This window comes from Rhipicephalus microplus, chromosome X, assembly GCF_043290135.1.
Source record: "Rhipicephalus microplus isolate Deutch F79 chromosome X, USDA_Rmic, whole genome shotgun sequence".
Lineage (NCBI taxonomy): Eukaryota > Metazoa > Arthropoda > Arachnida > Ixodida > Ixodidae > Rhipicephalus > Rhipicephalus microplus.
The window spans coordinates 449,049,743-449,077,572 of NC_134710.1; the positions used below are offsets into that span (position 1 = coordinate 449,049,743).

The 27,830-nt window shown below is 43.1% G+C and overlaps 2 protein-coding genes across 2 annotated transcripts; one reads left to right on the forward strand and one right to left on the reverse strand.

The window, feature by feature from the left end:
• Window positions 1-781: 781 nt before the first annotated feature.
• Window positions 782-19,319, reverse strand: LOC119182742 (uncharacterized). Its single transcript, XM_075880601.1, has 8 exons — window positions 19,049-19,319; window positions 17,193-17,287; window positions 16,270-16,480; window positions 13,757-13,815; window positions 12,053-12,157; window positions 7,586-7,891; window positions 2,967-3,198; window positions 782-1,006 (listed from the first exon to the last, which is right to left on the reverse strand). Exons 1-8 carry the CDS (start codon window positions 19,233-19,235, stop codon window positions 897-899), a joined length of 1,305 nt encoding a protein of 434 aa, XP_075736716.1. The 5' UTR covers window positions 19,236-19,319; the 3' UTR covers window positions 782-896.
• Window positions 19,320-22,965: 3,646 nt separating this feature from the next.
• On the forward strand, window positions 22,966-27,126 carry LOC142775513 (uncharacterized). Its single transcript, XM_075876951.1, has 4 exons — window positions 22,966-23,335; window positions 24,900-25,157; window positions 26,692-26,952; window positions 27,032-27,126. Exons 1-4 carry the CDS (start codon window positions 22,966-22,968, stop codon window positions 27,124-27,126), a joined length of 984 nt encoding a protein of 327 aa, XP_075733066.1.
• The last annotated feature ends 704 nt before the right edge of the window (window positions 27,127-27,830 follow it).

Below are 27,830 nucleotides of genomic sequence, written 5' to 3' on the forward strand. Positions count from 1 at the left end.
ACGAGTGAAAATGTCGAGTGGGTTAAACGAGCGCACCGCACAATCACGCACCGGGCACACGCCTTGAAGATATCGCAGGGCGCAGAGGTAGAGTCTGGTGGAGGGGGAAAGTTGAGCTCCTCTGTGGGGAAGAAGGCCGCTGACACGAACGTTAGCAGCAGTTCATGGCTGCGTTCAGGTACAGTGATTCTAGAACCTTCTAGAACACGGCAGTCCAGGTGCTCGATTTCTGAGATCTGCAACTGCTACGCCATTCCACTCTTCCGAACCGTCGGTGCCTTATCACGCCTCCGCGTAGGTGACAACCCTACTGAAACGTTCCGTAAGATGCGGAGACTGCAGGTACGGAATTATTGAAATATGGAAAGACGTATGATGCTGACTCCGCATCTTATGGAAAGATGCGGAGAATTACTGAAGATGCAGAAATTACTGAAATGTGTGCATGTTACGGAAATTTGTGCATGTGTAAACTTCTGAATATTGCATGAATTAAGAGGAAATAGGAAAAATGACAATTATGATGGGTGAAGAAAACTATAGTTTTCAAAGAAACAAAAGTATTAAATATACTGAATTAACATGCTGGATGTCATATCCTAGCTGCATATTCAAATATTGCAATATATTAATGCAGTGTCCTATAATTATATACAAAGATATATATATATATATAAACTTCAATTAGTTATCAAATAAGAAAACCACTCACAGCAATTATAATATTTAGTATTCACTTTCGAGCTAAGTCTATTGCCATTTCTCAATGTTCACAGCACTGAAATGAGGTGACCCAGCACCATCATTTCACGAGTTGGATCAAAGTGCAACAGGAATCTTAAAAAATGAAAAATTTTATGAATCAATAAAAATTACAAAATGCGTGCTTTTGTAGATTAGAACTTCAGCACTTTGAGGAGGTCAGCAAGGTGCCGATTGAAATTTCCGCGTCGCTGCGCATCCGGCACCAGGCTTGCGTGCGCCCGGAGGTGCTCTTCATAGGCATCTGCATACAATAAATAATAAAGGCTTGTTATGTAAGGTAAAAGCATGCCTATCGCATAGGAAATAACTAGGTAGTCCCAACTACTTTGAACGGTGTGTACACGTTATCAAATATCATTACAAAACAAAGAAATGTTTACCGGATACTAACTAAAAATTTAAGAATTGCAAGTGAAAGCAATAAATGTAACAATTAGTGCTGTGCACACGTACATTTACTGCCATTAAAATTTACAGTTTCTCTACAGTTATGGCATCTTGCACGAAGGCTCGGCGAACAGCAGTGGAAGGCTGCCATGCTCAGCTAAAAGCCCACACTTCAGCAGGCTATCCCGAGCTGTTAGAGTTGCTTCATCCTGTCACAGCCCCTTTCCTTTAAGATGGGATAAAGTTGTTTCTCTCTCTTGTAAACACTGTGACTTATACAGCATGCAGCTTCTGCAGCATGCAGATGCTAATGAAGCTGCATGGCACCAAGAAGAAAGAGAACAATTAGCAAGATTTAAAATTAATCACATCATACCCCAAAATATTTAACTCTTTGAATAATGAAATGCAGTTACTATCACCACCAATCTTTTTTCTAGCGTATTCAGAATATGAGAAAACATCATTACACTGCACACAGCTACATGTGCAGTTTCAATAAAAGCATGATTAAGGCATCACAAAGAGACAAATATTGCGCATATATTCAAGACCAGTGGCATGGCCAGTGGCATAGTGGGCTCACGCCCCCCCCCCATCCCACAAAATATTGCAGCTTATGCCCCTGTTCAAAACATAATGGAAATTGTGAACAGCATATCGTAAATTAAAAACTTTCGACAACAAAAGCAATTTTTGATGTGATCTTTGGCCACTAGAATCAAATTCATGACAGCCTTGGAAACTCGAAGAATCAAAAGGTCTGTGCATTCATGAACACTCATATAATATACCCAATAAAAAAGTTGACTATAGTAATAATAAATTACTTATTCAAGTGTCTTTCAACACCACTATACTCAATCAGCACTGATGACATAGCAGTGCAAAATAGCAGGAACACTATTGCAATTTCCAAAATCACAATCTTAACAAACTTCGAAAAAAATGCTAAAAATATGATTTCTTAGGATGCCACCTTCACGCTGGATTGAGAGCATATGCAGTAGCCACCAATTTATTCACAGCAAAGAATTTGGACACACTTGTTTAGTTCAGTGCCTTTGAGTGGCATCACTATTCATTCTATTGAAATAATACATAACCATGACCAATAGTTTTGAATGTCATACAGTGTGTCGTTTGATTTTTCCCTGATTGGCTGCACGATCAAATGCAATGTTCAATGCCATGGTAAGTGATGTCTGCATTTCACCAGGCTGCCAGCACTAAAATGAGCTAGTAATGACTGAATAGCTGGTGCCAAAATCAATGCATCCACGTGGCAATAGTCAATCAACAGTTAAGCCAATCAAAGGTTAAGGCGTTGTTGGCTGCACGTAATGGTTGTAGTATTTTTCATTTAGTCATCTCTAACCAGCTATCCTAAAGTTGTTTGTAGGGCTATGCCTAATCGAATGTAAAATATTTCAGTCTTTCTACTGCATAAACTGCTTCAAAAGTAGTCAACTTCCCCTGAAGTTTGTTCGTAAGCACTTAACCATACATAACACTATTTCAAATCCAAAATGGCTCTTCACAGACCACCGACATTCGTTGCATCAACATTTACTTGCTGGTATACTACTTTTTCACGAAAATTAGTGCACATCATGTTACATGTTTGGAGTGAGCTGTGTTGTTGGTATGCCGCTGAAATTACAGCTCATAAAGGTCACGCTGAACTGTACAATAAAATTGCAAAATACTATATTAATTCAAAAATAACACATTTTTCTATGGTGATTTAATGACATTGTGAATTACACACGGCTAACAGTTTTTACAACAAAAAACAACAAAAACAGGCTTACTCCTTAGGACATCCAACTTCCTTGGGGTCACTGCCCGTTTCTCCACGCTCGGAGGACCGCCCTCCTTGTGAAGGAAACGGCGACATGGGGTGCCCGTTATACTTCTGTTGTAAAGGTTGTGGACACCCCATATCGCCTTTGCAGCTTCCCTTACAAAAAGGGAATCCTTCGGCTGGGCCATCAGATGTTTCCATCTTTCTTCTGGTATGGTTATACCATGGCCCAGGTTTCTCTGCATAAACAAATGAACAGTGTCCTAATGCTGAGAATTCTGCAAGCAACACTAGTTGTGCAAGATCATTTCAATGTTCGTTGAAAAAACCGAGCTTCTTGCCAAATATATTTTTGATACAGAAGTAGGAAATTAGATCTGACATGTATGAAAACCTGGAAATTGCTCATCCCAAAACTGTGCAGTGAATAAAATGTCATAATTTCTGAGCAGTTCAGTAACACATGCCTATAACAGGCCAGAGGCAACCTTTATACCCTGAACAGAAAGAGGGAAAGCAGGTCTTCGAGACTAAACGTTGGGGGGGGGGGTTCACACTTTGAAAATATGTTTGGATTTTGCCACCTCTGATGCACCAGCATTCTTCACAAGTCTTAGATCAGTATTTCAACTGATATCATCAAGCTGAACTTCTAGCGATGTGCGTATAAAAAACGGGCCTTTTCAGGGCCACATTGTTGCTGTACGTTATACATTCTCTACAGCAGCCACCTCAGTCCGATATGAAAGAGCCACGCTTTTTCTAGAATATCCTCCTGCATTTGTTTACTAGACTCAAAAATCACACCGTGCAGATGAACTCATCAACACTGATGCCAACTGGAATTTCAATTGCCATGGCAAGTGTCATCAAGAGCGCCTACTAAATATCTGTCCCATACAGATACTTAATAAGGATGGGGGCACTGCGACGACCCCATCCCCCCCAAACTGGAGCCCTGTGCTTGCCTTTGATTATACTGCTCTCTGCATGGTCATTCAGAACAGGGTTTTCCCCCCGCCAGACATTTAGTGGGTCTCATTCCTGTTAGAAGTCATAATCGGCAGAGAATGGCTGATGTGCCTTGTCTTTTTATGTTCTGACATCTACCGTCGAACCCCGCTACAACGAAACTGATGGGGCGCGGAAAAAATTTCGTTGAAGCGAAAATTTCGTTTTAGTAAAATCGAACAAAATATAGCTGATCTGAGCTAGCAAAACAAAGAAACGTTCATTCTCAAAATTCAAAAAATGGCCGCAGCTTCCTATTCTTTCCCAGCAACATCGCGACGCGATTAACACCCATGCATAGCGATGCCATGGTGAAAAGCAAGCTGAAACAACGCCTAAAACCGCCTTGGTGAACGAACCAAACAGTTGCATTAACACGTCAACACCAGCAGCTGTCCGCTGTCAAAAGTACCGTAATTACTCGAATCTAACGCGCACCTTTTATCCGGTTAAGCGAGTTCATAAATCGCCCTCGCATTAGAATTGAGTATGAACAAAAAAATTACGGTCAATCTATTGCCATCGGCAAATCCAAAATGGCTGCCCCCTACGTGCGTCGGCATGTCGCGTCGGCCATTTCTGCCTGTGTTTCCCCTGTGCGGCACTTCGTACGTGTGCTGAGGAGTTCGTCATCTAGTAGTGCATTAGCATCGACGGCGTGGAAGGGCCGACTCCAAAAACTCGAGCGCACCACGATGCCGCTTTTAAAAGAAAAGTCATCGCGTGTGCAGAAACGGACGGAAATCGGAGCGCATCGCGGCCATTCGGAGTTCCCGAAACGTGCGTGCGGGACCGGCGGAAACAAAAGCAGAAGATTTTCGACAGCAAAGCTTCACGCAATGGCTTCAGTTGACCACAGCAGGGTCGGTTTCCGCAAATTAAAGAGCTGCTCGGCGAGTATGTGCTTGAGCAGCGAGCAGCACAGCGGCCTGTGACGACAGAACTGCTCCAAGTGCGGGCTATGCAATTAGTCTTAGAAAAAGGTCTAACGCGGAGCCAGTTTAAAGTGACCAGGTGCTGGCTAACTAACTTTATAAAAAGGAAAGGCTTTTCCCTCCGAAGGGGAACATGCATATGCGAAAAGATTTGCGGAGGAGTACGATGAAAAGCTTCACAGTTTTCAGAGGTTCGTCCTAAACTTGCGGCGCAACAACGGCTACCTGCTTGGACAAATCGAGAATGCCGATCAGACGCCTCCTTACTTCGACATGCCTGGCACCACAACCGTCGAGAAGAAGGGGGCGAAGCAAGTTCGCGAGCTGACATCGGTACACGGTAAAACTACAGTGACGACAATGCTCTGTTACACGTCAGATGGGCTCAAGCTTCGCCCGTACCTCATATTCAAATGGAAGACGCTCCCGAAAGGAGTCGTTTTTTCGAGTGGTGTGATCGCTCGGGCCAGCGATAAAAATGGGTGCGCGTTGCAATCAATGTCTTACGTTTTTTTTTCACCGGTGGAAATCGGGTGCGCATTACAATCGAGGGCGCGGTAGAATCGAGTAAATACGGTATCTGAGAACGCCGAGATGGAGGCAAGGTATCGTGGAGCGACGACTTTTGCATTGTTCTATGCCATTCTTATCATCCATCACCCGCGGTTAGCAGATTTTGTTGATAATGCAGACGAACAGCCACTCTGATTAGTTACCAGCCTGGCTAAGCGCGAATATAATAAGCTTCGAAATTACAAAAAGCATCGTTCCGCAGTTTCACTGAGCAGTTGCACGGCAGGAACCATGAACTGAGCGACTGAGCTTCAGCTTCGGATCGTCTGCAGCTAGAAGCAAGCCAGTGGCAAAAGCAGGGCAGTCTTATTGCCATCGCTATCGAGCAATGGCGGTGCCATATGCTTGCTGAACAGCGGCAGTATAACGGCGGTTTCTAGCGGTGCCAACGCGTGTTCTAGACTTTGTTAACGCATTTTCAGGCTCTGAAAATGCATCGAAATGTTAAAAATTGGAATTACTGCATAAAAGTAGGTGCCCGAGCCTGGAATTGCATCGTGAACTTCGTTGAAGCGGGACGATCGAAGAAAAAGTGTTTGTTATGGCGACAATATTTATGCATTGACTCCTATTGACTGCTGACAGGGAATTGTGAATTTTTCGCTGCAGCAGAAATTTCAGTGGAGCGCCGTTTGTTGTAGCGGAATTCGACTTTATAACATAATTTTAATCAGTGATGGCAAGACACTGCTGGCGGTCATGAATACAAAACAAGTTTTACTACATGCCACGTACATTGGAAGTTTGTGCACACAGTGTCAGCAGGGAAACATGACAAAGTTCTTTCTCAGTTGTGGACATGTCATTAGAACGCAATATCATTTTGCTGTAGTACTAACATGTGTTAGACACTGGAATGATAACACGTGAACGCCTATGCAGCATGTGGTGTAATGGCCGTTTTCCCCTTGACCAGCTAGTCACTGGTTACAGAAACTCATTCACTAACTTGCTTGCTAATAAACTTCACGCTACTTGCAACATTTTATGAGATAAAAGTCACTTGTCATTTATTTGGACATTTTTGTGGCACTGTCACTCATCTTATTGAAGTACAGGGGGGTCAAAAGTTCCGAGGCCACGCTCCCATAGGAATACATGAGATAGCGACCTGGAAACTTTTGACCCCCACCTTCGCCCTTTACATATGTAAACTCACAACAAAAATTCGGATGCTCCACCGTGTGCCATTCAATTTTTTTGGACTGCGGCTGCCTGATATAATGTGATCTTTCATGGCATGACAAGCAGCCAGCGACGCTTACGATAGTGTGGCTGACCCTTTGAACTTAGCGGGCACTGCAAAAGAGCCGAAATAACCGAGTCTGAAAAAAAGTATTCACAAAAAAGCCCCTTTTTCAGCTCAGTGGCCAAAAAATCTTGTCCATCTATATTTTTACACACGCACGCTTTGCACAAGTCGGTCTTTATTTCAGCCAGTGTTTGGCCATCCCTGTAGAGACTGTTACAACTTCCACTGTAGGTGGACATAATGGTTGTGGAGTGGACAGCACATCATCATCATAATGTCCACCTATGCAAGTTTGAGTACTTGACAAATGATCGTGTTTTCAAATTGACAAACTCCCGAACAATCTTAGATTTAGGTCAGCTGTCGTCCACCAGATGGCCAAACACAGGCTGAAATACTGGCAGACTTGGTAGTGCATAAGTATGTGTGCCAGAAGCACGTGAGTGCAGTGACACATTTTTCCGGTCAGTGGGCCAATAAATGTTGAACAAGGGTGTCAATATAGGATATAGTTGGTATTTCATTGTGATGTACAAAAATGTCTTTCCTAGTCATCTTCACTCTTATCAGTTTCATACATGGGCGTTACGCCCAAACCTCAAATAAAGGTGCTTTTTGTGGCGAATGACTTTTTTTTTGACACTTGGTTATTCAAGCTTTAAAACGGTTCCCCCTCCCACCCTAGTTGGCAGCAGTTATGTCTCATGCACCTGCACAATACGTGGTATTTATGTTTGCAGAGTTGTATGCAAGGACTAACAGGAAACAAAGATTACAGGCAGTCATGCTTGATAAGTGGTTATGTTGTGTGAACTCAATACTAGCCATCTATCAAGATATGACAGAGAACCTTACCTCAGTAGCCTCTGTTTCAAGTACGCACTGATGCGCAGCACTCACTGGTGGCTCTGCTACCAGCAGCATGGCTTCAGGTTGTGCCACCAGAGTTGGAGCTTGCGGTGGTGGCATTACAGCTGCTGGCGGCACTGCTACAAGCGGCATGGCTGTAGGTTGTGCCACCAGAGTTGGAGCTTGCGGTGGTGGCATTACAGCTGCTGCCGGCACTGCTGGAAGTGGTGTTGGTAGTGCCGCCGCCGCTGCTGCTGGAGCTGCTGCCGCCACTGCTGCTAGTGGCAGCACTTGTTTAACAGCAGGAGGTGTCTTTATTGCAGTGAATATTGGAGATGATAGCGCTTTAACATAGTGCAATACAAATACACGAACTTATAAAAACAAAGTCCTTTTCAATATTCAGAGTTTTGAAAGTGTAAAATACTTCACACATACAGATCCAGTAACGCCAATAGATTTTTCAGACTTGTTCGATAATTTGGACTTCATTAAATGTGTTGTCAATATTACCATAGCACAAAACATTTTTGCGTCTAATTTTTCAAACAAATTTTACCCTAAAATTTATTTTTTGGACAAAATAGCTCGTTTTAAAGTGCCGCTCGATTTTGAAAGCCACCATGTTAGATTTGTATTGGCTTGGTCAAGTTTGTTGACTTCCAATGGAAAGTTGCATTGCCTCCAAACTGAAAATGTGCACATCTTCCGATTTTCGAGGCAGTGTCCTATCTTCCTTGGCAAGCAAAACTGCATAGAGAAAGAAACTACACCCATAGGTTTTTCTTTTTTGAAGGATTATTTTTCACATCAAGAAAGGAGAGTAATAGTTTTTCTGGTTGTCTTTGACATGTGGTCATTTTGGAGGTTTTTCAAGTTTTTGAGCTGTTGTGTGGGTCACGTGTTCTCAGCTAATGCAGCAGCTCAGTAGGAATGTAGTTAACGTGAATATTCTGAAACATGCTGGTTCAATCGTGGCCACGGCAATAGTAGTTCGATGGAGGTGAAATAGTGAAGGCTTACACAGTATGCAATGACAGTGCTGGTCAAGAACCCTGACTGCGTCGCTAAATCTCACAAAACAGACAAGACATTGCAAGCACCTCTTTGCGGCCTGCATCAAGTTTCGTTTGCTTGGTGGGATGGAACTGCCAACTGGGTTGCTCACAACGGTCAGCGGCAGCAATTGCCAATGCGCTGACATTACCGTAGCCCAAATAAATCCAATTCTGCTTGTCCCGAAGCACAGCATGAAGCCTGGTGTCATTGGGGGTCTTTTTAGGCTATTGTAATCTAAATAACTTAATTTTCATGTATTAAGTATTTTTCAGGACTGTTTGATATTTCACAGACCCTGCAAGGTCCAGAAAATTGGTCAGAAACTGAACTCGGTTAACAAACACCTAACCAACTAAAACCCACACATCGATCAAGAATGACCGAAAGCAAAGTATGGGGTAAGCTAAAAATATTAATTCTGGCAAAGAGCTAGAAACATGAAAAGGGCAGAGGAGAGATACGTACAGCGGTGCACTGGAACAGCTCTGCCTCTTCCTGTTGAAAAAGACTGTTCCCTCAACCTCTCCTAGGTTTATAGCTTTGCAACAAAATCACCATATTCATGGAAATCTCGACAAAGTCTTTTTTTCGAATTTTTTTGCTATAAACTCCACGGTCGGCTTAAATATGAGGATTTTCGAAAACGTGGCATTTTTAATTGAGAAAAGTGGTGAACAACTAGCAGTACCTAGACGGCAACATAGCTGCTAGTAATCAACACCCGGCTTATGTACACACGTGACACACATACATACACACGTACACACATACACAAGTGCCTCAAACAGGCTGGCTGACGTTTTGATAGGAGAACCTATCTTTGTCAAAGGCACTTTGTCATCCTTGGCATGTTAGTTTCAAGGGGGTTAGTAGTGACGTCATCTTTTGGTGGTAGCATATGTCCCTGTTGGTAATCTCGGCCTGAAAAGAAAAAAATCTATAAAGCAGCAGAGTGCAGCCCTCGCTTTCTTTCAAGTTAGGTTGCGATGTACCAAGTGCTCGCCTGTCAGAGGTGGGGGCCGGGAAGCAAAAAAAGAAAGTGAAAGAAGAAAAGAAAAAAAGGAAGAAAAGGATGCGAAGTAGGAGCGAGCGGTGGGCTACAAAGCGGCGGCCGCTACGACTAAAGGAAAGAGCATGAAATACTTCGGAACCAGAAGATGGGTGCCGCGTCTAGCCGCTGCAAAAGGTTGCCGACGACAGCGGCGTACGCCTATTCTCAAACACTTATAAATGGGAAAGACAGCAACGAAGCAGTTACTAAAAGGGGGACAAGCAGGCGGCATACATTTAAATGTCAAGATGATGACAGTAAGCGATGCCGAATGGAGTCTGAAGAGCACGTGTTTAATGGAAAAGGTCCTTTGCAAAATAGGGGGGGGGGGGGGGGGGGCAGGTGTCCTTACAGGTAGCCTGCTCAGGGGAAACGCCCTAAGAATTCGGCCTCACGTTGGCTAAGGAAAAGGGGAATTGAGAATGAAAAGAAAATGAGCCATAAAGAGTTAAAAAAGAGGAGGAAAGAAAAAAAGCGGCATGGGGGAAAAGTGGGACTTTGGTGTACACAGATGGAAAAAATGCTAAAGAGAACTTTCTGGATTGATAATGACCTTGCCGACGCGTGGTATAACTGGTTTTAGAAGCAAGAAAAAAAAGGAAGCCTACATATCATGCTATCATTGATTCTCTTTTAATTTTTAATTTTAAGTACAGATATACATGCATCCATATATGATTACAAAAAATTTTATTTTCAAGAACCTTCAAATCACTGCTTCCTTTTTTCTTTCCTCGCTTCTAAAACCATGATAAAGAGTGCTTACCAGAGCAAAGGACGGGGCGGACGGGGACAGGAGAAGAAACGAGACAGAGCGTCAGCGCTCTGTCTCGTCTATTCTCCTGTCCCCTCCTGCCCCGTCATTTGCGCTGGTAAGCACTCTTTATCATGTTATACCAACATGCCCAATCCTACTGTTTCTAAAACCAGTTCTACCATGTACCCTCAAGCTCATTGACAGTAGAAAAAGTTCTCTGCCGCCCGCCCCTTTTGCTAATGACCTTTCCCAATAAACACGTGCTCTTAAGACCCCATCCGGCATCGCTTACCATTATCATTTTGACAGTTATATTGTTACGGGGAAGATTTATTCACCGAGAGCTGGTCTTGCTAACGGCTTAAAGAGCGCACAGTCATTACACGTATCAATATGTATGCCGCCTGCTTCTCCCCCTTTTAGTAACTGCTTCGTTGCTGTCCTTCCCATTTATAGGTGTTTGAGAATAAACGCACGCCGCTGTCGTCGGCATCCCTTTGTGGTGGCTAGACGCAGTGCCCATCTGCTGGTTTCGAAGTATTTCATGCTCTTTTCTTCGGTAGTGTCTGTAGCGGTCGCTGCTTTGTAGCCCACCGCTTGTTCCTACTTTGCATCCCCCTTTTCTTCCTTCTTTTTCTTTTCTTCTTTCACTTTCATTTTTTGCTTTCCTGCACCCAACCTCTGACAGGAAAACACTTTGTACATCGCAACCTAACTTGAAAGAAAGCAAGGGCTGCACTCCTACTTTATAGATTTTTTTTCTTTTCAGACTGAGATTACCAAAAGGGACATACGCCACCATGAAAAGATGACGTCACTACTAATCTCCTTGAAACTAACACGCCAAGAATGACAAAGTGCCTTTGACACAGATAGGTCCTCCTATCAAACCGCGCCAGCCTGTCTGAAGCACATGTACTGTTCACCCCCATTACCCCACTACCTGTTACCATCTGTTGGCTCCCATCTTGATTTTGGATACAACAGGACTAGCGGCTTATGTTTCTTGAGTTCTTAGCATCATGAACCAACTGCTTTCTTTCTTCTTCAGGTTCAATCAATGTTTTCCTTTTGTGAACGCCATCTTCACCGTTTCATTCTGCCTACATTCGAAGTAATTTTTTTTCCTAGGCTTTGGACTTTAGCGGGTAGACTTAAAATCAGGGCCAGCTTAGATTGGTGTAAACGCAGTAATACATATGTTCAGCAAATTCAGGCAAGAATTCGCTCAAGAGCAAGTTCTTTAGAACGGGCTATGTTTGTTTCTTTCTTTATGCAAACTCATGAATACAGCAACTTTGCTATGTGCAAGAGTTGGATGAGCCAACACTATTCTCATGCACATACTTGGTTAAATACAACACTTGCGCCACAATGCCTGTTTGAAGGACCATATTCTTGCAGAGGTTTTGATGTGCAACTAACACTGAATGTGCCAGTGCTTGCAGTGATGGCATATTATCACTGTGGCAGAGAGACAGTCATTTATAAATGTGAGTGCATATCATGCCACAGTCCCATGAAATCAGACAAAAGTAAACGTATGAGCTCTGTGGGCATATTTTCCCCAGCATAAGTTCACTTTTGAAAAGCCAGTGATGCATACCTGATCTTGAAGACTGTGTGTCACCATCTGTCGCACCTCTTCAAGATGAAACTGGTCATCTAAAGGCCCTCTCAAGCACATGGCTTCAAGATTTGAATCCATTTCCTGTAATGAGGCCTTGCAAGCTTAAAAGAAGTACTGACATAAAAATTTAATTGTTCATTTGATTTTGTTACAATGAGCAGCTATCCACCCAAGTATCAGTCTGGAAATGTTCCTTGCAGTCTGTTAATCGGGCTGTTATTGTTGAAGACAATTTTACTGCACCCAGCTGCAGTTTCAGTCAAACAGCATGTAGAGGGGCGGAACCGAGAGTGGTTTGTAAATAGAGCTGGCCACGTTAGCACACAAAGCAGCGACCGACTCTCCATACGTAGCCTCACCAGCACACGACCACCAAGTAGGTGATAATGCCCATGAGAAGCATAGAAAGTAACCCAAAGTTGTGGTGCAAGAGTGTCAGTTGTTTCGATTTAGGCCAATTTAATGTCAATGGGCCAAGTTGCTTCACTATGAGATGCACAGTACACCTGTCCTGCAGAACTAGTATGCAATTCCTTTGGCACATCCACTGCAGCTTTACGTGCAATAAAATGAAAATCAGTGGGTGTGAAAGCTCGCTTTATAGGGCTAGTGAACAACCCCAAGGTCCAAAAGTTGTAAAGAGAAATATGTTTGCTTTTACTTCGTGAACATGCTGCCGCAAGAATTTTGTGAATAAGTGCTGTATTAAGGAAGCAAGAATTTTGTGAATAAGTGCTGTATTAATGAAGTTACAGGGGCTAGAACATCGCGTTCAGCTGGTTTAAAATTTTCGTGCAGTCTCGCCACCCGTCTCCTTCAGAGGAAGCGGAAGGCATGATCTGTCGTAACTCCGCCCACTTCGGCATTGCGACAACCCGTCAGCGATTTACGTCATCAGCTAACTGGATCAGTCCCAATGCACTTCCAATTGCTGTGACACCTGGTTCTTTCCCGCATACCCAGGCCGATACTTCTCCGCAGCTAGCCCAGTCACTCGATTTGCAGCCGACAACTATTTGCAGCAAAACTGCGTTCCGAAACCCGGACATGACATCTGGGAGCAGCAACACAAAACACAAATAATGCGCTTAATGTGGGTGTGCCTGTCAAAAGGTGGCGCGACGATTTGCTTACTCTCAAAAACTGGGTCAGTGAAGTGTCCCGGTTACGTTGCATGGAGCCTAAGGGCAGTTTTGCAACTCATATGATTAAATATCTCTGTCTATGCTGTGGGTGGGAACAGGAACTGTCGTTGATTTCACTACTGTTTGTTGAGACCTGATTTAGACCAATTAACGAGCTGCATGCTGCATCACATCGCTGATAGCCGAGTTATCGTTACTGTGTGTGCAAGGAGATTGGTCAAGCATAGGAATAGAGGGCGGGAATTGTTTTTCGAAATGAAGCTGTGCGCGGCACGCCGCTCTGTAATACTCAGAAAACGGGATCACTGCGGTCTACTCCACGAATTACCGAGATTGTTTGGGGGGTTGTAAAAAAAAGTCTGCGCCTGTTGACTGGCCCTTTAAAAAAAGTCTGTTAGAACACCCATTTTTTTAAGGCCCTGGTAAGTAACTTTTTCAGGCAATGAATGCTTCATACTTTCGTCTCAACACATGCGAAAAGCACACTTTTCAATGATCTTGAATGCAATTTCAGAATTACTGAAAGTGCACATACCTCTTGAAGCAGACTGGCCGCCCGATGGCTGCAGCAGCACGATTTCTCCAGCAATTTTTCTGCATAAATATTTCATAAACATAAGTAGGATAACATCATTCCTGAACATACACAGGGTTCATAAAGGTTTGAAAGGAGAAAATTGAAGGATATTTATGGAACTTCATGGCCCTGTCAAACGTTTCTGAGGGACTTAAGGGAACAGAGTAAGCCCTGTATTTGCCATGTAGTCGAGGTGAAGTTTATGTACTTTTTTCTCCATAACTGTAAGAGCTGGAGTAATTATTTTATTATTGTATTAATGAGCCATTCTTATTTTTACTAAAGCAAATTTATCACTGAAAATTGTAATGCTAACTTTTGGTAAATTTTTACTCCAGGTGCCTCGCTATCACACAATAGCTATTAGATGTCACATTGCACAAGAGCACTTTCTCATACAACAATTATTGTGCTTCAGCATATTCCCTTTTACGTTACCTAAATACTAGCCGAAATCTAGGATTCTAGATACGGTGGTTGTTGCGAAAAAGGAACTTAAGTACGAAAAAAGCATGTTTTGAGGTAATCGCATAGAAAGTTGGAAATCTACATTATTTCAAGAGTATACAACGAGTAACAGCAAATTGACGGACCCGTTCAATAGGCATTAGTCAGATACACATCACCAATATAATTTTTTTCTTTTTGTGCTGAAACGTCTTGGCTGGCTACCTTTACTTGTCACCTGGTATGCAGTCGTGTTGTCAGCACAGTACTGTCAATGCAGTTCAAGGGTGCGTGGGTCCTACGTTGTGCACTGCCCTGGTGAAATTCTAAAGTAGTTCAACACATTGACACGGGCTATATTGCCATCATTAAAAGTGAACACGTACAGACTCAAGGGTGCATATTTACAGTGTTTGATGCCCGAGGAAAACGTTTTTTGGAGTCCACTCTCACACGACAATTCACTGAATCATTATGGTTTTGAGTTTTCCCATAGAGGCATTGAGCAAGTATTCTGGATGAGCTAGTTCAAATAATTTGGCTTAACAGCCTCAATACAAATGCTGGAAGGTGTTCTTTATCAACCAATGGTTCACCATTCAACTGCGCTTTGTTGAATTAACACTAAGTTTCGGCATCGTTCGATAAGGCCGTGTCAGTGATTGATATTTTGAAGCCATGGAAAAATATGTGAACCAGACAGCTTTTCGCATGTCCTCTAAACTGGCTCTATTTCTTTTAATGACTTAACGACAATAGTTTTGGTGCTTTCCAATGATGACACCACTAAGAAGTCTCCAACTAGATATGTATTTCCCGACAGAAAGCTTGATGCCTTTGTCTTCTTGCGTTTTCGCAGTTCCGCAACCATTGTTTTTTTCTCAATGTGCCAAATGCACTCTGGCTTGCTAACTGTAACTTCTCCATATAGCCGTAATGTTTGAACTGCAAGGAATCCCTCGCTACGTAAGATTGCGGGCATGGCAGGCCTCCACCGAAGTTGTGAAATATTGTCATATTTAGAATGAAAAAAATTGCGCTAAGACAAATGACCGATTATAGTTCAGAAAAGGCTCCATATTTCAAATAATGCAAAAAGAAACAAATAATTTTTTAAAAATACTTTTACTTACCCTGTCCCCTACGGTACCCAAACAAGAAATTTTTTCTACAACCTTTCAAATTATCACTAAATTTACTACACTTATAGAGTTTAACACAAAGCCGAAATTACTTTCGTAAATAGGGAAGTTTCTACAATCAATAAAGGGGTGTTACAACCCTCTAAATCCAATAGACAACCAAAATCTACCGCACCGCTTTTGCAGCTAACCCATGCCTGCTCTGGTGAAGTCTGTTTAGGAGTACTGAACATTTATTCTCACACATGTGCTCCAGGCAACACAGGTCAGGTAGAGTCACAAAATACATGACATGCAATTGAAATCTAAAGACAGGGAGAACAAATGCAGTGATTATGAGAAAAGGGCTACCAAGAAAGTTGACTGTCAGTGTAACCTGTCATGCAAATAAAAAGTAGTGTTCTTGTGGGAGCATTGTTAGGAAGGATAAGCAACAACCACTCGTACATTGTACTAACCACATGCACCACTCGTTAAGACAGGGAAGAGAGAGGGAATACAAATGGAAGGGTGATCAACCTAGGCCAGCAGGCAAAAGAAGCATAAATGCAACAGGCATAAGTTTCGTAAGGAGATAAGTAGAGAGAGTAAAAGCAAGACATGATGACATGACGAATGAGGAATGAAATTAACGATAGTAGAAAGCATAAACAAACAGAATACAACTAAACTCGCACAGATGTATTAATTCTGAAAGGGGATCGAAGCTTGCTGTATTAATGCTAACCTACAACAGATAACGGATTGCACTGTGGACCTGTCTGCACTGGTCCCAAATTCAAGTGTTTTCATCACCTTTAGGAGCCTTCAGAATGAAACTTTCAAATTCAAGGGTTTGTAAGGTGTTCCAATTTCCTATACAAACCCTGCACAAATGCTTACCCATCCCTTTGACCACGACCTCTTGTAATTCCCGGTTCCGTTTTTTTTCGTCAGCAAGTTTCCTTCTCAACGATACAATTTCTTGCTCAAGCCTCGCCACCTTGTTGTTTCTTTCTTCACCTTCTGCTGCAGGCAATTCGGACAAGGCCACCATCTCCTTTCGTTTGGCAGCCTCCTTTCTTTTCTTTTTTTCTTTTTGGCTCGGCTCTCCCTGCAAAATCAGACTGCATGACAACTCTGCGTGGCTGAAGAGTACTGCCTCGACATGCCCACATTCTTTACTATGAAAATGTGCTTGCTCGAAATTATTTCGATTCTATTAACACATATACAACATATGTTGTGATGTAGTCCAAGCCACCTATAATGAATTATTGAATGTATTGAGCACTTGTGAAATCCTTTGATTTTTTATATACGAAATATTTTATAACATATTCACTTAAATACCTCATTTCCTTCTGATTGAATATCATTAGAATACTACTTGAACGAACATCAGTTCACAAAACTGTGCAAGCGAGCATGCCGAAAGCAATGGAGAGAACTGAGGTTGACAAGGGTGCAAGAAGGTACGCTTTTTTATTGTGCGTCATGCCCTCAAGCCGAAAGCAATGGAGAGAACTGAGGTTCACAAGGGTGCAAGAAGGTACGCTTTTTCATTGTGCGTCATGCCCTCAAGCACTTTTGTTCTCTTTCCTCCTTACAAGACACGGCTTACTTTTAGTGCATGTGATCGTGAGGCAGTGCACAGGTATTTCATGGCATACCATCTAGGCCGCAATAGCTATGCAAGAAGCTTTGAAGAACCTTTCTAATAGACCTAACATGATGATCGAGTTTTTTTAGGTCAACTTACGAGTCTAAAACGAGGTACAATACATTTCATCAGAGTTGCCAGAAAGAAAACAAAATTTAGTTACCCGAAAAGGCGCAGCTTTAAGGACGTCGTCAAAGACGTGCTCTGGGAATCGGATACGCCTTCTGAACAGCTTCCGGGCTAGGTCTTCTTTGGACTCTGTAACAATAGTTCAATGAAGTTTCTCAGAGAGGAAGTGATGAGGTCATGTGTAGTTGTTTCAGGCAAAGTAATGTACAATACCAATGTAATGATGACACATAAGTGGCCAAAAGTCTGAATAATTATGACATGCAAAATCACAGTCAGGCACAAAGATGGATAATTTAAAAATAATTGGCAAGGGCCACTATGCAGTACAATTGTGGATTATGGACTTATTAAACAAGTGTAAAGGCAAAATTAACTGTTGCACAGTGCACAAATAATCCAACTTTTAAGCATACACACAAGCACAGTTTCCCTACAAATCATAGAGAAGCTGAAGTGCTCTTAGTCGTTCTCACCAACATCTCTATCGATATGACCATTTACCTACTTGCCAAGCTGTCTAACAATAGAGACAAAGGCAAGAAGTGAGACCGGCAGAATGAAGTGACATGCATTTTTTTTCATGTTGCACGAAATCCATACCTTTCTGTCAGACCCCTGTGCTTTATTTGTGATGGTCATATCAACAATGTAAGGGGCTTAGCACACCAGGAATATGCACACAACAAAGTATTCTTACATGCCACTGAACTTTTTGCCCTATAGCCTGTTTCAATATGGCATCAGAAAAATATTGCTACAAAGGAATTCTTTTTATATGTTTTCTTTCCTGTATTCATTTCTTACAGAATTTGTAATCAATCCAGTATATATAAAGAAGAAAGAGAATAACGATATGAGAGGGTAAAGTTGTTTCCAATGTGTGGCTTACGTGCATTCACTTCAACTGCCTTGATTGTCACATGAGAAAATTATTTGGTTTGGAAGGCAGCTTAGCGTCGACATGCACTTCATAAATTTGCTTTGCAACTGTGGAGCATGTAATTATGCCTGTGTGGTTGGTGTATACCTTGCACACAACTTAGCACTGATAGCTCACTGCGACATCATGCCCAAAAACGACAACATTTTAGGTCGTAAAGAGAACGATGTTGTTGAAAATGCGTGGTTACGAACGAATTAAAACATACCTATAAGTAGCAAGGCCTGGTTAGAGGTAAGGTGCATTTAAAATCCCACGCGATACGACTGCACAATGGGTTAGACAAAGGTGATATACAGAAATCTATTAGAGGTAAGGTGAATTTCAAAACCCACGCATTACGACTGCACAATGGGTTAGACAAAGGTGGTATACATAAATCTATAATTCACCAAATACATAAAAAATAGCTGACTGACGAGTCCGCGCTTTGTCCTGCGGGCTTACTAGCATAACAATGATCTGCGATTGCCCAACTTATATTGGGCACAGGTATACGCCACTAGCCTTGAGAGTTTAAATAAAGGGCCTTGAATTTGTTTGTTTGTGTGTGTGTGTGTGTGCGCGCGCGCGTGCGTGCGGCACAGCCAAATGTTTCGTGCATGCACAAGATTCCTTGTAGAACATAGCGCGAACAGTGACGAGATTGACCAAACAGGACTAGCACTGCCTATTTGCGTTAGCCCAGTTAGGGCTTTCTCGTCATCGTTGTTTACGCTGTGTTCCACCACGAATCTGTACTAACAAACTCAACTTCGTACGCTTCTATTGCACAAGGCGTTAGCGCAGGAACCAAGAATCCACGAAAACAACTTGCACCATACAAGTAGCTGTTACAGTCGCAAAGGGCCGCTATAACTCAATGCACGAAGAGACGGTAAACAAAAAAAGAAACATACAAGCAGTAATGAACAGCCACGCTTTACAGCAAGCTGCACGCTTCTCACCTGCTAATTCCACGACATCGCCAGGAAAGTAATCTTCAAGCTCGCCTTCTTCCTGCTTTTCTCTCCAATAAATCATTTTATTCTTGCCTGAGGCAAGGTCCGTTTCAGACGACGGCCTGAAATCGCGTATCAGTGAGGCCGCCACGACGGCTTTCGCGCCATCTTTATATGCGACGTACGCATACATGATAATAAACAAAAAAACCGACTGATCAAACAAAAACACGCACCACCAGAGTCTCGGCGGGAAGAGGGGCTTGCAAGCAATGGCGTGCGCCATTAGGCCTAAGAGGCTATGGATGGCTTCGTCTGCTTTGAGCTTTTACGACTTTTGGCTTTTCTGGTGTTGTCTGCTTTTGTAGCTGCACCCTTTTGAAGAGAATGGGGTGCTCGAAGCGTTCGAATCACGAAACATTGATAAATATGAAACAGTGCCGATTTCTTTACTGCTTGTAATAAGTTGTAGCACAAAATGAAGTATTGTATTTCGAAGGTGAATTAATAATGCCACTCTTCTCATTCGAAAACCAGCAGAGCAACATGAAAGGTTTGCATCATTGCATGTCTTCCACAAGGCCGGGCGTGACAAGTTACCGGAAAGACGCAATAATTAACAATATACGAGGGCACGCATAAGTTGCATGTTCATTGTTAACATACTTATTCTTGCGTCGATAGCTGACCTGAAGTTGGGGCGACGAAATGCCGGCTGCAAGGGCAGTGGTCAATGGATGCGACATGCTAGAGCCATGGATCCATGTGCTTAGATTTAAGGTGCACACTCATGAGCCCAATATGTAGTCAAGACTTCTGGAGCCGCCATCTGTGACATCCCTCATAACCATATTGTGGTTTTTGGGCGTGAAACCCCAACATTATTGTACTATAAATACTTACAAGAAAAGGTACACTGAGACAGGGCTGAGTTGAACATTCCTGAATTGCACAGTTTAGCACTATTACTTGCAAAGTGTCATTCGATTTCAGTTGCACCTGTGAGGATGTCTGACCAGACGTACAGTGCGGACATGTCTGTATACGTTGCACCAAGAAACTCCAACGTATCATATTATGTTGGTACGTAGGTAGTAAACTTTACTGATATCCTGAGTAACTCCCGTATTCATAGAGCAAGGACTGTGGGCTGCTCCTACGTTGGAATGGCAAGGCCAAGCCTCACCGCCACGTCGTGGGCCTGCTGGACTGTCTGAATCTTGGTTCGGCCCGCTAATACAAAGTGTCTTGCGAAATCTCTTCACCCGCGTGGAGCTGTAAGGAGGGACACGATAGAAGATCTCCGTGAAACGTCGACTAGATCAAAAGATAGCGATACGAGTGCATTGCGACCGCAGTATAACCGACTGAAGGCGTTATAGCTTTCAGTGGGTCAAAAGAAACACCCCACAAGTGAGCTAATGCTTCGTGACCCGCCGCGGGTCCAGCCCGCTTCGACTTTGGAGAGCCCGAGCACGACAATTAAGACCGCAATCATTAATTGCGAATTGACGTCGCAGCACGTTTATTTATAAGTGTTGAAACAAAAAACAGAAAAAAAAGTAATGTTACAGACGGCATTCGACAAGTGCTTCTCATCTACAAGATCAGCTATAGTCAATGGTCAAAGCACATCAGAAGATCATCGGTGTTTTCTACCGTGGTAGAGACTATCGACGAAAACTGGGAGCTGGTACACGCGGGAGAAAAAAAAACTTTATCATCAATTCTGAATGATAGGATCGAAGTTTGGTTTGGTCGCTTGAATACATTCTGACAGTGTCTCAAAGTGGCGAATTCTATTTTCTGATAGCTGTGCAACGAGAGCAAGCAGGTATGCATGTATTATTTCCTCCCCTATGGCCCGCTCATTTCAGTAATAAAGCTTAGTTGTTCATCAGGACGTCTAGGGCGGCTAGTTGGTTCATTACTTCAAAGCACGTGCCTTCCTCCGTGCTTCAAAGGAAAATTGCGCAACTGAAAAAAAATAAAACACCACAAAGAAGGAACATTTAAACAGGTCGAGAGCAACAAAACAGTTTGCGCTCGACCTTATTAAGTGTTCCTTCTTTGTGGTGTATTTTTCTTTAGTTGCGCAATGTTTACTTTGAACTTAGTTGTTCAGTTACGTCAATATTTTAGAGCCTTCGGAGGGCTCTCACACAACCACTCAAATGTGCTTTTACAAATACACCGTGATATGGTCGATTTATTGCGCCTTTCTATTTTAATGTCTTAATATATACATCTGTATGCATCCTCATTTTTGCCTGCACGCGCCATAGTCCGCAACGTTTAATATTCACTAATGTAGTTTGCCCACAGATGCGGCCCAGCTGGGTACTTGAGTCAAATAATCTATCCATTTAGAGTAGGTCGTGCCTTATACATCCACTTATCTAGAGTCCCACTAGAAGGCAGGGTTCTTGAACTGCACGAATTGCACAACTGCGTTCAAAAATATAGACACGCAGTTGGTCCAACTTTTTAAATGTTAGCTGATGTTCGCGTCACCTAGACACTGCAATACAAAATGCAAAAAAACAAATAATTGTATAGAATACAAACAACAGATGGCGCAAAAATTGGTAATTACTTGTTAAGGGTCTTTTATTTGTTAAAATTTCGATACGTGTGAATGACGGGAGTTTTGCAACTAAAATGTACACTCTGCAAGGGCTTCACATGTTTTCCCGTGTGTATTTTCCTAGGCAGTTCGAGGCATTTGAGGCAACATAAAATTGACTGTGCGATGGTTCGGTCTCCTGATTTTAGTAGCAAAAGTGTCACAGGGACAGCCACTTAGTCATTTCTCTGCTGTAGCTACTGCTCCCAGAGCTCTCAATGAGCCCGCGCCTTTGCCTTTAAAATGAGCCAACGTTCACCCAGGATTCCTCGGAAGCGTTACCTCGACAGAGACGAGCCATTCGTACTGCCGCAGTCGACTGCGTATTGGAAGAAGCAACGAGAGCGCAGCCGCACTCGTGAGTATGACTCCCAGGATGACCGATTTCTCGCAGAAACTCAAATATCCTCTGGTGACCCGTCGTCGTCATGTGACCCTGCATTGACCGCTGACGACGTGTCGTTAAACTCACATTTGAGTTCTACATCTGATTCGTTCGGTCCCGACAACAACGCCGGCTTGAGTCCAGAGGACGTGCGTCCGCCACAGGCCGATGACCTTGTTGATGATGACAGCTTCGACGCCCTCACTGATGCGGAAGGTGACACAGACTCCGAAGCATCAGAGGGAGCCCAGGATGAGCCTTCATCGATGGACGAGACATTCAGCGACTGTAACGACAGTTTCGAAAGTTATGGTGACGCTGAAATCGGCGACGGGTCTGAAGAAGTGCGCCCCACCTTTCTGGATGAGTCGGAGTTGTTGGCTGAAGACTTTGCCCACTTGGAGTCTCAGACTGCCAGGCTCGACGACAACAAAGGCAGCTGCAGTTATAATGATCATGGCCTTTGTCATAACACATGGCCTCAGCTGGGTGGCCTTAGATGACCTCCTGAGTCTCATTGATGGCATCTTTGGATTCGGAGGAAACACTCTTCCACGAACGAAGCACTTGTTCCGAAAGATGTGGTCGTCCAGAACGAAGAGCCTTGTCAAGCACGTTTTCTATTGCGATGACTGTGGCAGCCTGCTGAACTCCCAAACTGGCGCAAAAACCATGAGGTGTCCCACTTGTTGTGTAGACAATGACGTCTCTGCATTGAAGGCCAAAGGAAATTTTTTTATTATTCTAAATTTAAAAGAGCAGGTAAAATCGGTAATTGCTCGAACCAAGGATGTTCTCTTTAGAAAACTCACGCAGTTAAATGATGAGAACAACCTAACATCGGGGGCTTTCAATGACATAACAAGTGGGACAATGCTCAGAAATTTGCGCAAGAATGGGCAAGTAGACAAGATGGATCTGACAATCACATTCAACACAGATGGAAGCCCTGTGTTTAAGTCATCAACATCGTCGATATGGCCCATTCAGTTCTTGATAAATGAGCTGCCACCAGATTATCGTATGAAAAACTGCTTAGTTGGTGGTCTTTGGTTTGGACGCCATCCAGACATGTCACTGTTCATGGGCAAGTTCGTGGAAGAAGTGAACAACTTTGGCCACCTAGTCTGGAGGACGGCATCCTCAGCCATCAAGTCTACAACAGTTCATGCAATCTGCTGCTGTGTCGACGCACCTGCCCGTGCCGCAGTTATTAACATGGTGCAGTTCAATGGCATGTTTGGCTGGCCCTGGTGCTACGCTTGTGGAGAGCATCATGAAGGTAAATTATTCTTGTAATGCACAATACATTCTATTAGATGCATAAATTTTGTGCCATCATAACTGGTGCTAAAGCTACTGTTACAATATAGCGAGCTTGCATGAACGGCAGCGACGCTACGCACTCTGGTTAGGCAGCCATTTTTCGTCAGAGGCGGTTGGAAAGTGCAGCAGCGCAGTCGTGTTTGCGAGCGTTGGCGTAGCTTTCAGGCGTGATCGAGTGCGAGTGTGACGCAAATTTAACTCCAAGAAAAGTCGTGCACGATGCCAGCCTAACCAAAAGACTACACCCCAACGCTGTGCCAGGAAGACCTCGAGCGGTACCAAAAAAAGACGAGAATTTGCTCCGAGTGACCCATTCACGCTTTGTGCGGGCAACTGTGTAAGCAAAGTGCACTTGTGGCCGCGCGTCGACAGCTCTGATATTCATAAATTTCTCGTTCCGAGGGCAAGTTTGATTACCCGGGGGCTATAGTCGAGAAAGGAAATCAAGGGCCACAACTTTGTGACGAGTGGCTGGTTGTGGGAGTCCTAATTAAAGAAATTCGCTGCCGATACCGTGGTCGTCGACACTCAAGTAAGAGGTGTTAAATCACTTGATTTTGCCGCAGATGCTAATGTTTGTTTCCGTGCAGATTCAACTTCCAGTGTGTTAACAAGCCGCGTTCAAAGTCTTGTTTATGGGAGAGTGATGGTGAGGTCCTTGCCGCGCACTGCACATGCATGACCAGGAACAACGAAGCCTGCTCTCATCTCACTGTGCTGTTATTCTACGTACGTTATTCGACGCACATGCACGAGAATAGCGCTCCTCAGTTGAACACGTCTTGTTTGAGTGACGACTACCGTGGTGTTGGCGGCGACTTTCTTCACCCACGGCTCCCGTGCCCGACCATTCTACACAAACTTGTGACCCTTGAGGGCTTTTCTGGGCTTAATCTGCTCCAGGGTTTTCAAACTCGTCTTCGGAACGAAAAATTCATGAATGTCGGAGCTGTCGACGCGCCGCCACAAGTACATGTTGCTTACACAGTCGCCCGCACGAAGTGTGAATGGGTCACTCTGAGCAAATTCTCCTCTGTTCTTCGTACTGCTCGAGGTCTTTCTGGCACAGCGTTGCAGTGTAGTCTTGCGGTGACGCTGATATCAAGCACGACACTTCTGGGAGTTAACTTCGCTTCGCGATCACACTCGATCACGCCTGCAAGCTACGCCAACGCTCGCAAACACGACGACGCTGCTGCACTCCCCGGCTACCTCTGACAAAAAAATGGCTGCCTACCCAGAGTCCATAGCGTCGCCGCCGTTCATGCAAGCTCCATTCTGTATCTAGGAGTCTTCTGTCATTGAATACTGAAGTCCATAAGCTTTTTTTCAGTTAAGCTTCATTTGCAAAATTAAAAGTGATCAAGCTTAGCTTATCTAGTACACAGAAAATAAAATTGGCATGATGTGGTTTGTGGCTTAAAATATTGTTATGAGCCTGTGTGTAGATTGCATTATTTATATTACGTGATTAAATGCAGACTTAGTGCTTGCTTAAACTTTACGACATAATTTTTCAGGAGGCCAGAGGTACATGAATGTTATAGCAGAGGAGCTGCGGACAGCAAAGGGCATGCTTCGAGATATGAAGTTCGCCATCGACGTTGGAGAGCCAGTGAATGGTTTGAAAGGGCCCTCACCACTCTCGTGTCTGAAGGGTTTTGACCTTGTGCTTGGTCAAACAGTCGAATACATGCACTGTGTTCTTCTGGGCGTCACTAGGTGTTTCACCGATACTTGGTTTGACTCAAGTAACAATCAAGAGCCTTATTACATAGGTTAGTATTGCCTTGTAGATTACAAGGTGGTTTGAGTGTAGCCTTGTGCCTTTGACTAAGTACAATGCATAGCTCATTACCAAAAAATTCCCCCAACTAATCTGATGTAATGAGCAAGACAGACACAACACCCGTTCGTCGGGCAAGCTGTTTTATTCTGCCTCTTCTTTCTCCTCCTCGCTCGCCTAGCATGCGCGTCTGTGCCTGATAGCCAGTTTCGGTCTTCGTCATCACACTGAATATTTCCTGGAATTTTTTGAAGAAGCATGTATACCTGTTGCTAAATTAGCTATAAAAATGAACAGAGGATGTATGATAAATATCTTGTTTACTGGTCTGAAGTATGAATACAGATTCTTGAATGTAATTGTTTAAAAATGGCTGGTATAAATATGAACATGCTTTACAAGAATGATTGCGTGGCTAAATCATTGTAGGTTAACAGTTCACGTGATTGCAGCAGTATTTAGAGAAAAGCTGTTGCTTTAAGTATTTAACAAAAAAGTAAGAGCATTTTCAGTTGATGTCTTATCGGAACGAGATATCGGTTGGTTACTTAATATAGCCTATGCATGGGCACTAGTTACACACTTTGCCGTCTATTAGCAACTAAAGTGCATGCTCATTTTTTTTAAAGGGACACAAAGAGGAAGAGTGATGTTGCTTGAATTGACAAAGTGTATTCTGAGAATGTTAATGGCATATGTTTGACCACCATGAGTTGATTATTAGCGGAGAAAATCAAGGTTGAAGTATTTTTAAATTGTATTCCAAAATCTCCATGCGTCACATAAGAAATTTCAAAATGTACTTTAGGTATTTTCGTGGCATTGGCTCAATGAAATTTTCTCATACTTCATATGCTATGTCTGTGGTACCCACAGATAAACAATGTACTTCATTTTTATCTCTTGGAAGCTATGTAAGGCCCAGAAGATGCTTACGAAATTTCGTATATTATGGAGTTTAGTGTGGGAATCTCAAGGTTGCATCGCCACCCCCATTTTCTCTTTTCAGGTTTTCTTACTAAGCGTCGTGTCGTAGTACGAGTGACATTTTTGGGATTGTGAAATTGTATTTTACTGATGGGCAAAAAATTAATTGGCTCTTCAGTGTCCATATAAATTATTTGAAAACTTCATTTTCGTTGACATATAGTCATAAATAAAGCATATATTTGTGGAAAGCAACTTCAAAGGCCAACAGAATTGCTACTGTGACATGTTAATGTGTGTCCTTTCTTGAGATTTTTCTCCATTTATTTTCTTGCCACAGACATGTACATATAAATTCTGTTAATTGTTTAATGTGAGGTACACTGGTGCTGTGACATTAAATGGGGTGGGAAGTAAAAAAGAGAAAAAAGTGACATCAACTGGACAAACTCTCCTACAGCATGTCTCTGGTGCCTGCAATTATTTGCCACTCATCCTTCTGTAGAGAACAGTGTCCCCCTTTGTCCCTTTGCTTACAAAATTATCTGCCACATATATGAAATTTTATAATAAAGTATATAATGTTACACTGTATGCAGGGCGCCCAATAACTGTGGCTCAAGTGGACAAGAAGCTGCTCTCCATCAGGCCTCCTCAGTGCTTCACCAGACTTCCACGCTCAATCAAAGAGCGCTGCCATTGGAAGGCAAGCGAATGGCGGCACTGGCTCCTGTTCTACGCTGTGCCAACCTGTACAGGGATCCTGCCCCAGCGCTACTTTAACCACTTTGTGCTCCTCGTTGAAGCTGTGCACATACTTCTTTCAGAAGAGCTAACTGCGCCACAACTGCAACGTGTTGGTGAGTTGCTCAGATCGCTGAACTATAGAGATTGTAGGGTTGTCAGTTTTCATGTAGAGATCTTCAACTCCTCAAACAGCCAACCGTCGCTGGCCACAGTGCACACGATGGGTCGAGCTCCATCGAGTGCACCCTGCAGAGCACACCATCGGGCAACAAAGATGGAGCACATGAAACGTTTGAGGTGTGCTCCGTAACATGTCGCCAAACTACAAACCGTTCTTACTTACTCTCCTGCTCATCGACAATGTGCAAAGGCATGTGGAAAAATAGAAAGTATTTGACAAGCAATCACCAATAATCATAAACTTGGGCAATGTAGTTGTGTCTTCAGGGGTAGAGTTACAGCCACTGACGCGTGAATTCTGGCATTATAATTGATAGCGCGAGCCCGACTCTCACTGCAGCGACAAGCTGAAGTGATTTCTTTCACAAAATGCCTTACGATTCTTACACGACATTGCAGCTTACAAGTCTCCTATAGCAAAATTTTTGACATACTAGTCAGCTAGGGCAATATATGGTGTGCAGCTCACATTCACACAAAGCATATTGTAACACAGGCAGATAACCCTACTGAAACGTTCCGTAAGATGTGGAGACCTCACATACGGAATTATTGGAATATGGAAGACGTATGATGCGAACTCCGCATAAGACGTATGATGCGGGCTCCCCATAAGACGTATGATGTGGACTCCGCATCTTATGGAAAGACGTATCATGCGGAAATTACTGAAATGTGTGCATGTTACGTCTGAATCTAGTGCAAAGCAATATAATGTGTAAATTGAATAGACATCTACATCTTGAGTACATGCAATACTGTGTACAAATCACAATATTTCTTAAATGCGCATGATGAGGGATTGAATCAT

Bases quoted from the DNA above. Each gene is read 5' to 3' on its own strand.
- LOC119182742 (XM_075880601.1), bottom strand. From the start codon at position 19,235: ATGTATGCGTACGTCGCATATAAAGATGGCGCGAAAGCCGTCGTGGCG. The intron at 16,481-17,192 runs GTAACTAAATTT...CTGATTTTGCAG, and splicing joins TTAAAGCTGCGCCTTTTCGG to GGAGAGCCGAGCCAAAAAGA. The intron at 12,158-13,756 runs GTATGTGCACTT...GCCTCATTACAG, and splicing joins CGGCCAGTCTGCTTCAAGAG to GAAATGGATTCAAATCTTGA.
- LOC142775513 (XM_075876951.1), top strand. From the start codon at position 22,966: ATGGATCTGACAATCACATTCAACACAGATGGAAGCCCTGTGTTTAAG. The intron at 25,158-26,691 runs GTTAGTATTGCC...CACTGTATGCAG, and splicing joins TCAAGAGCCTTATTACATAG to GGCGCCCAATAACTGTGGCT. The intron at 26,953-27,031 runs GTGAGTTGCTCA...CTCCTCAAACAG, and splicing joins GCCACAACTGCAACGTGTTG to CCAACCGTCGCTGGCCACAG.